General features: G+C 33.8%; 1 protein-coding gene across 2 annotated transcripts in view; it reads left to right on the top strand.

Annotated features, from left to right (window-relative positions):
* Ttc21b (tetratricopeptide repeat domain 21B) overlaps positions 1-12865 on the top strand; it is a 59260-nt gene extending 46395 nt beyond the window's left edge. Inside the window, exons 25-30 of one of the 2 annotated variants that reach the window (XM_087199797.1) lie at positions 295-378; positions 702-897; positions 4415-4639; positions 7394-7514; positions 11075-11142; positions 12355-12865. In XM_087199797.1, the coding sequence (XP_087055923.1) occupies positions 295-378; positions 702-897; positions 4415-4639; positions 7394-7514; positions 11075-11142; positions 12355-12432 (772 nt within the window). In that variant the 3' untranslated portion in view covers positions 12433-12865. The remainder of the gene's footprint in view (positions 1-294; positions 379-701; positions 898-4414; positions 4640-7393; positions 7515-11074; positions 11143-12354) is intronic. The other variant, XM_087199798.1, reaches the window with a different exon arrangement.
* Positions 12866-13881: the final 1016 nt, after the last annotated feature.

The raw sequence follows: 13881 nt of genomic DNA, 5'->3' as shown, positions 1-13881 counted from the left end.
ACTGGACTTTGAGAGTTTAATTTCTTTTTTTAATTGAATAGATTATATAGATACTTAAAATATCTATATATCGTATATTAAAAGTAAGAAACTTGCTATCAGATACTCAAATTGGTATTGTACTCAAACTTTACAACATTTTAACACATGAAATTTCTTTTTTGATAGACAACGTGGAAGGAAAATAAAGTAGATTTTGTATTCTGTAGCTAATAAACTTACATTCATATCCTCAAATTATCATTTATTATCTGTGTAACCTCTGACCAATCACTTCACCTGTTTGGACTTCAGCTTTCCTATATGTAAAATGAATTTCACATACACGAATGAAATCACAGAGTGTTTGCCCTTTTCCTTCTTCTTCCCTTTCCCTGTGTAAGTACCATTTGCTAATTGTGTAATTCTATTTTATCCTAGTTTTGCATTAGCTTAACTGAACACATTTACCATATGTACATTTGGTCTATTTTTGTTTTTAATCTGAGTGAATTGTAGTTTAATGGTGTTTTACTGATGGTATATTTATTTTATTTAAAAATGCATTTATAGTTGTGTAACATGGTACTAGAAGAGAATGGGTAACATTTTCGCAAAGGATTGCTTTTAAATAAGTGACGAAATAGAAGCCAGTTTTGATTCTAATCTCAATGAATTTTATGAGTAGCAGACATAAGTGATTTATTTTTAATTGTACACAGTAATTCAACTGAGAAGCAAGAGTCTGTGCAATTAGCAGTAAGAACCGCAGAAAAACTCCTTAAAGAACTAAAACCTCAGACTCTTCAGGGTCATGTACAGGTTCGCATAATGGAAAACTATTGCTTAATGGCTACGAAACAGAAACCTAATGTTGAGCAAGCATTAAATACCTTCACCGAAGTAGCAAAATCTGAGGTTAGTACTTTTTGTTTTCAGCTTTGTATGTTATCTTTCCTTGGTAGTATAGAAATATGCATTTAGATTAGTTTATTTTATAAAGATCAGCTTACTTACTTATTTTTATAAAAATTAGATACATAGTCTGGCACAGTCCTACACAATATACCTTTCTTTCCTGAAGAGATACTGTTACTTTGATGATGTGTTAGTGATGTAATTATCTTTACTGGAATGTTGAATTCTATAGAAAGGGAGCTATCCCAGAGGGTGTGAGTTTATTGCCAAGAGAATGACTTTTATCTTCTGAAGAATTTCTATATTGTAGACCTAGTGTAGGTCAGCTTCCTAAATTAAAATAAACCCCTGTCTGCTGGGATCTAACCTTTTCACTGTGTTCTAGGAATTTTTCAACTACAGGGCTAAGTGAGATCAATACTGATGACTTATGGTTCCATCATGCAAATGATAGTGTTGAATTTGCACCACACTGAAATAACCTCCAGCAATTATTACTATTTTGCATTATTATTCTTAGAAGACCAAAGCTTCCTTCTTGTTTTACCCCACTCAGAGCTATGTTCTTTCCTTCTGCCTGGGTGTTCTAGGTTTTTTTTTTTACTCACACAGTCCTCAAGATATTCACCCAGTCAACAGTTGGTTATACGTAATTGTAAGGGTGTTCATTGGAGTTCATGATTGTTCTTTCACCACTGAAAACTCATAATTTTATGTCTCTCAGAGGATATACAGAAATTTGCTGTTTTCTTCTGGTTCAGAGGTCACAGTCATAGCAGTGGACTGCCAAAGACCCCGTACGTGTACAGATTGAGAAGTCTGGCATTTGGGAGACTACATCTCCTGTCCTGGTTTGGGTACAGTTTGTCTTCGATGGCAGATAATTATTAACCACCGTCACCCACCCTTTGTACACACAACAAAGTAGCATCAGCAGCCACACCACCATAGAGCAGAGCCCTGGTGGAGACTTTGAAATTATGTCCCAAGGATCAAGCTTTGCTGAATGCGCCTTGTGCAACAGAAGCATGATAGCTGCTGAAGGAAGGGAAGTAAGACAATCATGTAAAGCTAAGAAAACTCTGTAAGCCCATGATGAAGCACAGTGTCAATTAAGGTGTCGTCAGTAGTGCGTGTTGTGAAGTAGTATTCCATAACAATGAAGTTGATTTGAGTAAGTCTAGTATTCTTTCTGCAGTATTTAAAAGGGAGAAGAACCAAAAGCAATGATTGACATTACAGCAGTTTCCTACAAAAACTGCCAGTTTTTAGTGTTGATGAGGCTGCACTATTTTTATCATCCTTACCTATGCAATTACTAATATACCTTTCTCAAATCTGTTTGTGAACCATATTATCAAAATGATGACAGACGAGCTGAAATTTCATAAATCCTGGATTTTATCTCACATTTTTCCTTTCACTTACAGGCTGCGTATACTCGGTATATGACTATTAATTGAGTCGTCAGTGAGTACTAAGTGCAGTGGCAGTCACAAATATAAATAGTATATAGTTCCTTTTTTAAAATTTCTCATAATGTACAGAAAATGAAGCATATTGCCTATAGTGACTATAATACAAAGCAAAATGTGTTATATTCTACCCTAGACTTCAAATAAAAGTGCAATAGGTCATAGTATGAGGATTGGGAGCCCCTTTTGTGGAACAAAATGATTTGAAAAACCAGGATGCATTGCATTTTCACAAGCAGAAATGAACAGTGTCTTCTTAGTGAAAAATATGAACAAAAACAAGGGTGCAGAAAAGCATGAGGCATTTTCAGAACACTGTCACTCGGAGGTGTGTGGCAGGAACTTACAAAGGAAATGCTGGAAGATTCAGCGGCCTAAGCTAAACTCTTCTCTCTTGCTTTCATTGCAGCGCCTTGAGGCATAAAAGTGAACTAGTTATATTAGAGCTGTCTTGTCCACTCCTGAATTCTGTCCTCAAGGATGACTAAAAGTGAAAGAGAGAAGCTGGTTGAAGGTGTCCTGGTAGAACACGTGCCTGTCAAACACAATGCCCCAATATTCATCCCTCACACCTGAAGAACAGAAACAAAAACAAACAAAAAAACTTGTGATCTAGTGTGATCTAAACTTGAGATGAGACCTCAGTTTGTAGTTTTAGAAACTGTTCTTTGGTTTACTCAAGAGTGATCAAGTGGTGAAGAACTGGTTCTAATCAAACTCAAGCTGTGTAGTCTGAAAATCAGAGTCTTACTTTAAATATGTAATGTGGGATGTTTTATGCATATGATTTTCATAGGACCCTTCTCTTCTTAGGCCATCCTATGACCTGACTGACAAAAATACACAGTAGGCCTCCATTTTCTATCCTGTCATAGTCCACCTAAGTCCACCTCACCTGGGGTGAGGCTTAATAATTTATAATATTCCTCAAATCTTCAAAATCTATTTTCAGTTGGTTGGATTTGGCACTCCAACTGTTTTGCCACTCTTTATCTGGGAAAAATATTATACATTGGAAGTTTATTGACAGACATAGAATCAGAGCCAAGTTTTACATTCCTATTGTTTTTATCAAACCCTGGAGTTAATCACAGACATACACATTATTGCTTATATAAGTTAGTTTTCTGGATAGATTACTGATGGCTTCCATTTTATACCAATTCAAATTAACCTGTTGGATTCACAGAATGACATTTTCTGACTTTGAACTCTTATCTAAAATATTGTATTTTATAGACCCTATGAGGAAACTGCAAACTCTATATCTGAAAGCCTATTTTAAAGCATGAGTATTTCATGTGATTTCTAAGTAATTAATTACACACCCTCTGTATAACATTTAAGGCTCCTTAGTAAAAGGAGAAGGGTGGAAAATGAGCAATGGAAGTCAACTGGTGGTGCAGGTCTGTTATCCCAGTATTCTGGGAGGGAGGCTAAGGCAGAAATATCACAAGTTCAAGCCCAACCTGAGCAACTTAGTGGTGTAGCAAGACCCTGTCTCAATATTTAAAAAATTAAAAATGGCTGGGGATGTAGCTCAGTTAAAAACCCCTGGGTTCAGTCTCCCGTACCACAAAAATAAATCAATTTCAATTGGACTGTAATTTGTGGGGAATTTTTCTAGTACTATTCTTGTTTGGCAATAACTAAATTTGAAAGAACTAAGGAAGTAAAATGCTAACCCTGAAATCAAAACTACCCATACTGAAATGAGATTTTTTTTTTCTATTTTTATACAAACCCAAATAGCAAGGCAGCCCCATTAAAAATCAAGTGACACTCCTTGTTGGGATTTTGTGGTTGCAGGATGTGTGTAGTTATTGAATTATTTTGACCACACAGAGTCTAATCAAGCTTCTTCTGATAGCTTGAGATTACTGGATGTGTTAAAAGATAATGGTAATTACAGTTATCTGGGATGGAGCCAGAAGTAGAATCCACAGACCAGTTCTTATGTAGCATTGCTTTCCATGTTTTTCTTTTCAATAGAGGATGTTTATCTCGTGTATCTAGTGGTCTAAAGTTCTGTTTTCTTACAGAATGATCATATCCCAGCACTCTTGGGAATGGCAACAGCTTATATGATCTTGAAACAGATACCAAAAGCTAGAAATCAGCTGAAACGGATTACAAAAATGAATTGGAATGCTATTGATGCTGAAGACTTTGAGAAGAGTTGGCTGCTACTTGCTGACATTTATATTCAGTCAGCAAAATATGACATGGCAGAAGACCTATTAAGACAATGCCTGCGTCATAATAGAGTAGGTGACTGAAGAGTGAAAAATAATTGTTAACCTTTGTTACACAGGCTTTCTATATAATAGTATTATAGTATGCTGGTCCGTTTCTAATGATTCTTGAGTGGCTTTTAAAATATTAAATATATATTCTTACCAGAAGCAGAAAATGATAAGAAAGAAGTCATTTGCCCTTGAAAATAATGAAAGAAGATTGCAATTTCAAGTTCCAGCTGCGGTGATGCCCTGCTTACAGAAAATGTTTCTGGAATGTCAAGCATTTGCCTACGATTACTCATCCCAGAACTAATGAAAATTGCAGAACATTAATTTTGGGCGTCTGTCTCTCCTATTAAGAATACTCTTGATGAATTTACTGCAGCTGTATGTCATTTCCTCATTATTAGAATCCACCATGCATAACATTTTTCAAAAGGGAAAGTCTTGTTAGCTTTTAATTTAATAAAAATGCTTACTTTAGATAGAAAAAATCAAGTCCATAGAATGTAAGGCTTTTTACTAACATTTTGGTATTTAATCACACTAAAGAGATGTCTTATTATGAGAATTTTGTCAAGTTAAGATTTATGTTATTTACTGAGAAATAATTGTACTTGACTTAGAAACTTAAAGGTATTTATCTTCACAGATTCATACCATTTCTTCAGATTTTTAATCACAGTAAATCTGTTCTATTCTCTGAGCAAATTAGATTATGAAATGGATCATTTGTTTTATGAAGAGGAGACATGATCATCTAGTACTATTTTTATACTTTCTTAGGAACTTAACTAAAACATCCAGCCATTTGTCAATTTATAGACTATTCTAAATGATCAGTTACATCCATTTTAGGTTAAGTTGGACTTGAAAGCAGAAGATACTCATTAACAGGCTTTAAAAATCTAACTGAATAGCTAAACCTTATTATGTCTGATCTAGAATTAAGCAAGATTTCATGAGAATTAAGGTTTTGATGCAGGCACAGTTTCAGTTTGCTGGAACACTGACAGCAGTACCTTGCATAATTGAACATGATGACTACTTTAGAGACTTCATTTGGCCCTGCTGGTTAGACATGTCGATATGGGGAGCATGAACTTTAGGAACTAAAAAGCTTACAAACCTTGGATTATATAAATAAAAAATGGAAATTGTCCAGTTTTAGGCAGGAAATGTCCAAGATGACACTAGACCATGTTGTCATCCTAGATGTCAGGGGAGCTATTAGGCATGATTAAAGTCATGGCAAGGACTGAGGAACCAACCTCAGGGTACTCCCAGGAGCCAAAGTTAGGACACTTTTTAGTACCAGTAGGAATGATAACTGTGCTAGGTTGAAATACATCAAGTGTGTGTAGTCCATAGCTTCATAATAATGAAAAAAGAAAAGAAAACCTAATTGGTTACCACTGCAGTATGCTAATGAACTGACTTCTAAAGCTGACAGATAAAGTGAAAGCAGCATCTATCCTGTCTTTTCTGTACAGACTATACTATTGGGTAATCGGATAGGAGTAGTAGATAAGGAGAGGTTTTTCATTATACATATTTCTGAGACAGTGAATGAAGAAACACTGATAGAATCTTACCATTTTTCAAACCTCGTGAATTTTTGAATGGCCATCACATCATAAAAAGGGAAAATCAGACATTCTATGCTTCCTGATGGAAGAACACAGCACCTATGACAGGGTCAGGACTGGTGTGAGACGAGAGAAATACTCAGTCATCACGATAATTTAATGCATTTTTTTTAGAAAATCAAGAGAAATTAAAAAATCAGAATATCAAAATGATAGATTTGATTATGCTATGCTGAGCCAGAATCAAAAAAGAAAATCTGAATCTCTCTATTCATTTTTATTTTTCTATATATTCTTAATGAGTCATACTTTTAATGAAAATATTAATAAAACTTTTTAAAGGAAAGTAAAATTACAAATTCTATTGAGATATATATATATATAAATAAACTACCTGAGGTTCTAATTACAAGTCCCAGAAATTATCAGTGACGTAGAAATATAAATATAAGGATGCATTTGACTGAATATGGGTCAAGAGACACTCTAAAATAAATAATCTGCTTTACCCTACATTTAATTAAAATTTAAAAAGACAGAAAGACAGGCACAAAAGGAAATCCCTAGATCAAAAGAGACTTGGAACACATTCCTGCTCATTGCAAAGTGTGAACCTTATTTAGATATTTATTTTAGCAAATCTTTTACATTTTTAAAAATTATATTGAAGCAGTTTGAAATTTGAATAGTTACTGGAGTTGTGGTTGAGGATTTGTGGTTATGGTAAAGAAAGTAATTATCTTTTTTGAGAAGAACATTAACATTTTCATGGTTGAAATGAGACAGTATCTGAGGATATTTTTCTGGTAATGTGGAAGCACAAGTATGTGAATTAGAGATGAGACACTTTCAGTAATGAGTTAATTTTTGAAGGTAAGTTACAGGTTCACAGAATTCATTGTACTTTTAAAATCATTTGAAATCACTTATAGTAAATAATATATATGTATATGCACAAAATACATGGACCCTGATGTGAATTTCTGATTATGTTAAAAAAAGTCTTTTTTGGAATAGAGACATGGCATTAGAATTATTAAGTTCTATAAATAATCTGAATCCATACTCAAGATTGAAAACATTGTTCTCCGTGTCATTAAATGGGTCATTGTATTGATCTCTATGCCCCTAAACATACAGCTTTGGTGGCATCAAGTTTAATCTATTGATACATTTTTCCATTTTTCTTCAGTCTTGCTGCAAAGCTTATGAATACATGGGATACATCATGGAGAAAGAGCAAGCATATTCAGATGCTGCCTCAAACTATGAAAGGGCATGGAAATACGGCAATCAGACAAATCCAGCAGTAGGTGAGTTTAGCAAATCAGCACTGGGTTTTTACAGGAAACTTCTGTTTTATTTGTAAATCTATATGTAAGTGGTTCTGTCAGAGTAAAACATATATTAAGAGCCAACTTTTCAGACTTTCTTAAAAGAGACTATTTTACATCCATAATAAATTGTTACCTTCAAATACTTAAATATAACTTCCTGGAGTCCAAACTTGACCTTAGTTACCTTAGCAAACATCTAGTCTAATTTTCCCATCATCTCCTCCTCACTCTTTGCTATTTGGAGTCTGGGTGGGGCGGGGAAGTGTCACTTAAGTTAGGAAAAGCATTGCATTAAGTCAAGTAACCCAGATATCTGTACTGTGATCTTTTCAAAGCCTCTGAGGAGTGGTAGATCTCATAGGACTACATTTCCCACAGTTATTTGACCATGGCATATTGTTTTTCTCCTGACCATCTAAAAACATTATCTAGTTTAGATGTTTTGTAAACAGTTTGAGGACCTAACCTAACCTGCCATGTCCTTCCAGCAGATGGATAGCATCTGGAATATACTTAGTAATTATCCTCGGCCCTCATGGTGAGGGAAGAAAGGAAAGGGAGGGGAGAGGAGGGGAGGGGAAAGGTGGGCACCAGGTACTGACAGCAGTAAGAGAAGAATCCATTCACGTTTCACCTGCCACACCCATTCTCAGGTTACACAGTCTATTGTGTTCATTTTCTCAGTCCCTTTTTTTCCGGATGCCATATGGTTGAGTTCTTACAAGTTTGACTGGTATATGCACCTCCAGTCCACGTGTTCTTTGCTCTTTCTAGCCCTTTATTTCTTATCTAAAAAAAAATTAGTACATGGTCTGTCACCTTTCTTCCAACATTAAAACTATTACTGTTATTTAGTGGCAGAAATAAACTGCCAACATTTATGTGGTACTTGGATTTCATAACAGGTATTCCACTTCATTTTAAAAATTATACTAAGAGAGGGAAGAATTGTTTTCCCCATTTTATGGATGACCAAACTTGAAATTGACAGTTCAAACTACTTGCCTAAGGTCCCAAAGCTAGTCAGGAAGCCAGAAACCAAAACTTGTTTTACTAGTTCCCACATGAATTATGTCTGGCATAATATCTTAAATTATTTTCCTTTTAAGTGTCATTATATGTTTGTCCATTTTAGAATTCTTTAGTAAAAACATTTATGTTTACCTCTCTGAAACTTCCTATTTTTTTTTTAGTTCACATTTATAACTGTTTATTAAAAATGAGACAAGGACATCTGTCCCTTTTAGATAAACCTATGCAAAGGAAATTATTTCAGATTGAAAAAAAACTTTACTAAGCCTTAATGTGCCAAGTACTCAGGTTCAAGTTAATTTCGGTATCTTTAAAGGCATGTAATAATTAATTTGCAAATGAGAAAACTAAGGTTCAGAAGTTGCACAAAACCACTTAGTGCCTCACCGAGCTGTAAAAATCAAGGTCCTCCTCTATGTACTTTCTCCCAGGTACACAATAAATTGGTTCAAAATTGTCTAGATCAAGAAGTTTGTAATGTAAAGCATTTAGTACTAAATACTCTTTATAACCATAACAGATTATATCCAAAACCTTACTAAAATGACTTCATTTAACCCTTTTGTTTAAAAATGACAGTTTACACCAACTAGCATTAAGTGAAGTGCAATTCATTAGTTTTGTTTTCTATAAAAATAAGTTAACTTTAAGCAAAGCAATCTCAATGATAAATGGATTTCATTATTTATTTAGATGTTTAACCTCTTGCACTAAGTTTTTACAAGCTGGTGAACACTGACAAATTATTTGTCCCACAGAACTATAAGCACACATTCCCAGGCAGTATAAATATATGGTTGAACTAACATTAATACACATCACCATTTTATCAATTACATAATAAAACAAATTATGAAGTATCCAAATATTAAGTTACACAGCTCAAAAGGCATATAAAATATTAGATGTCTGCTCAGTTCATTAGCAGAAACTCACTTCTGTTTTTTGCAAGAGGCTGGGAGAAGGAAAAAAAAAATCACGCTGCAAACAAAAATAAGTTGGTAAACAACTTCTGATAAGGATGGAAAAAATTACAAGAATTTCAGTAATTTTATGATTAAGAATTGTTTTAGCTACAATAACAAAGCATGTATACCTTTTAAAAAATATTTACTAAATTAAAGAGCATATTCTACATGTTCTGCACAAGACAAAGGCAACATTTTACTAAAAATATTGAATAGCCCACTCCTAGTCTTTTTTCAGGCCCTCCCTGTTAAGTTGCACTTTGGAGTGCAAGCATTAAATTAACTGTAAAACTTCCTATTTTTGTTTTTGGCACTTCTGTAGGTCTATGTGGTGATATATATATATCAAACATTGTGAATTTTAAATAATTCTTATTTTTACTATCGTATGATTATATTAACCAGTAATTTTTTTTCAAATATTTGTTTTTAAGTTTTGATGACTTGTTCTGGTACTTTTATTAGCACCCATGAGCAGCATTCACAATTTCTTACCCTCTCTCTAAGATCCAAAGTAAATAATTAATCATTACATACTCTCTACATTGAGTTATATCATACTTACCAAGTACACCACTGCTATTCCTTGTCTTGGCTCCTGCTTAGTTTTCTCTTTCTTACAGCATTCCTACCAGAGAACAGCATTCATTTAAGAATATCTTAGATTATTCTCCTGTTAACATGAGAAGAGTGATACTTATGTAGTAAGAACTCTGATAGTTCTCACTAGTTTTGGGATGGAATATCTGATGACCGATCCACTCTCCTCTATGTTGCCCTCCACATGCTCCATTCTCGCACCGTGTTCTCTGAGGCCCTCACAGGCCTGGCCTCTGGCCTACACACATGCAGCTCCCTCTGCCTCAAAGTGTTCTCGATTCCAGCATGCCCATTCTTCAGCTTTCAACCATCCTTGGCACCCTCTTACTCTCCTCTTCAACTTCTTTATTTTAATTCTTTTGACTTAGATCTTTCTTTTATTTATCAGTTTGGGAATTATGTATTTTTCTCTCTTAATGCAATGTAAAACTCATAACTGTAAGAATCAGTTTTCTTGATGTGTGAAGTGTTAAATCTATACTACGCAAGTGAATAGCTGTATTGTCATATTCTGCCCTGTGACGAGTGCCTGCTCTAACCAAAAATAAATGAGTCTTTTCTAGTATGTCACAGAACCACATTTGTGGGATGGCAGTCTTCTAACCCACTAGTATATCTATTGTGGACCTTCCTTTCAACTCCATTTTCTTTTTGATTTGCTTCTCTTTCTTTTCAGTGTGGCTTCCATTATCATATCACTTCCCTGTGGTAATTCAGTCAGCAGCCTATATTAGAAATCCAGTGAGGGGGCCGGGGATTTAGCTCAGTGGTGCCACTGCCTGCCTCTCAAGCACAAGGTCCCGAGTTTAGTCCCTGGTACCAAAAAAAAAAAAAAAGGAAAATCCAATGAGTAAGAAAACAGAGGAGGAGGCAAAAAAAAAAAAAAGTAATATTGACAGTGTGCTCACTATGTATTATTATTTTTTTCCTTAACAGGATACAGACTGGCATTTAATTACTTAAAAGCAAAAAGATACGTGGATGCAATTGACATATGTCACCAGGTAAACACTGAACTTTAGATTTCATAAAATTTTTCAGATACACGATTTCCTACTTTTAGTTAATCTCTAGATGTATATAAATAGAAGTAGAGGATATAGTGTCTTGGTTAAATGGTTTGCCAGATATTCTGGAGCAATTATCAGCACTCAAAATTTAGAAGGTAATAAAGTTTAAATCACATACATGTTTTTAATTGGTACTCAGTGACATGTCTGTGTCAATTTAATAACAGGCCAGAAGAAGAAGCATGTTAAATAACACTTTAATCTCTGAGTTAGAAGATATTTTAAGATATTATAAATTCTCCAGGTCATTTTTCTGAGTAGAAGTTCTTGTGAATTGTTCCGAATCTGTTTATTAGAGAATTAGGATTTATAAATGAAGATAAAAATAATCTGAAATTTAAGTTATTAAGTTACATATCTGTAGTTCATTCTCTACTGTATGATCTTTTACTGAAATTGTAAATATTTAAATTTCAGTTTTAGATTTTCCAGAGTTTTTTATATATACATTGTCCCCTTGATAGTCCATATAAAGCATTATTATATTAAACATTGTAAAGAGCTTCAAGAAAAGCTCCTTGAAAAAGAATTTTTAATGTTACTTTTCCCAGATTACTATATATTAACATCATTATAGTAAACTCTTGGTCTCAGTGGTTGCTATTGATAGCTGAGTCTCTCTGTGAGGCAGTGTTTCTCATTAAAGTTAAGGGTGTACATTAATGGAAGGCTAGACATTAATGTCACTGGGATCTGTTTTGATAATGACTGTCTTGCCATCCTTAGACCTGATGGACTCAGTTATCTGCATGTTTCAAAGGTATGCCCCAGGTACATCTGATGTTGTTCACTTGGGTTAAATAAAAGTCACTCTCCAAGAGGTTATTAAATATTGTAAGTAGATAAATTACAAAAATACACTAAGTCATTGATATCTAATTATTTCCTATAACTTGTCTGTTAAGGAAGCAGTTATATTTGTTGTATCTTCCACAAGTAGTAATCACATTCTACTGATCTCATCTGTTAGTATAAATGAGTCATCATGTTACATCTAAAATGTCATCTTTAAAAAATGTTATAGCTGTAGTATTAGTACAACAAAATCTCAATGGTAGTACTCATTTATAGTAAATTTTGTAGCACCCTGCTTCTCAATAATTACAAGTTCTTTTTTTTCTTTTTGTTTTTGTTTTGTATGTTCAGGTTCTTGAAACACATCCAGCTTATCCAAAAATCAGAAAAGATATACTTGATAAGGCCCGTGCATCTTTAAGACCTTGAAAATAATGATTTTAATCTACTTTATTGGCTAAACAGGAAATAAAGAAATCAACTTTGAGTACTTCCAGTTCAAGATAAGTTTGAGCTAATCCTTTGTAATAGAGTGTATTTCTCTTTCTCCAGCAGAGGCTGCTGCTGTATGTGGAAAGATACTATGTTAAATTGGCATTTTCTAGTGGAGAAGTTAAATGAGAATTAGTCTTTTTGATTAGATGCAAATTTAGTAGCTCTGTAGCAAAACTATCTCATTTCTGTAAAGAACATTTTTGTTAAAATCTAAATAATATATTTTTTCTAAAGAATATTAATCATTTCTTATGTAAACTGCATTGTTCCGTGTTGTTTGTTATATTCCAGTAATATTTTAAAGGCTTAATTTATGAAAAAAGACTATGTATTTTGAATATATATTTTAATAAAGATTTTCTAACTATATGGTTTACATTCTTCTTGAAACTCAAAAGATACAGTAAGCTTTGCAAAATCAGGATTATCTCCCATGCTGTCTACAGTGTTAGAGAATAATACTGCATAAAATGAGAGTTCCTTAGAAAAACCTTCCTTGGAAAAGTGCAAAGAGTACATTTCCCATCTCTTTGTTGACCTCATGCTTCTTGCTGTCAGTGATAATGTGATGTTAAGAAATAATCATTACCTGGAATCAGTTTAAATAGGTAAACTCTTAGAGTACTATTTAACCTTAGACCAGAACACTAGGTCTTGTGAAGTTCCAGACACTGCATCATCTGTCAGAGATGGATGATAAATTGCTTTCAGTGATTAGGGACTCAGAGCATACTGTGTAAAATTTTTATCCAAAATTAGTAAGATCAGTTCTCAGCATTATTTTTAATTTATAACTACATCTTTTTTTTTTGGTTCTTTTAAAATGCAGTTAATATAGTCTCCAATTTCATTTTTGTTATCAGAGAACACAGGTACTTTAAAAAATCATTTGCTGCTTTTCTTTAAATGTCTCATGTTTATTTATTTTGAACTATATTCTCTTGTTTCTGATCACTTCAATTTTTCAAGGTCATTTTGTTCAAATTATATGTATAAACAAACTAATAAGAAGAACATTTATAAAATATTTCGTATCTGGCAAAACATTTTTACATATTTATTATATCGTTGATCTTCACAAGCTTAGAATAGAGGTACTATGTCCCCATCCCGCAGATCTAGAACTGTGAAAATTGTCTCTTTCTCCCTAATGCAGGGGCAAAATAGTCTTTCCACCTGATAGACATTGTAATTTGAACCTTGTGCTTCACACATGCTAGACAGGGGCGCTACCAATTAGCCACAACGCCTGGATACATATTCTTAAGAATATTACTACAGACTGAATTTTGTGTCCCCCCCCCCACAAAAAAATTCTTATGTTGACATCTTAATCCCTAACCGGATGGCATTAAGAGATGGGGCTTTTGGAAGGTAATTAGT

Source organism: Heterocephalus glaber, unplaced genomic scaffold (assembly GCF_053883595.1).
Source record: "Heterocephalus glaber isolate CG9 unplaced genomic scaffold, H.glaber_assembly_v1.0 deba00000347, whole genome shotgun sequence".
In the NCBI taxonomy this organism is placed as follows: domain Eukaryota; kingdom Metazoa; phylum Chordata; class Mammalia; order Rodentia; family Bathyergidae; genus Heterocephalus; species Heterocephalus glaber.
This window is presented reverse-complemented; position numbering and strand designations above follow the sequence as displayed.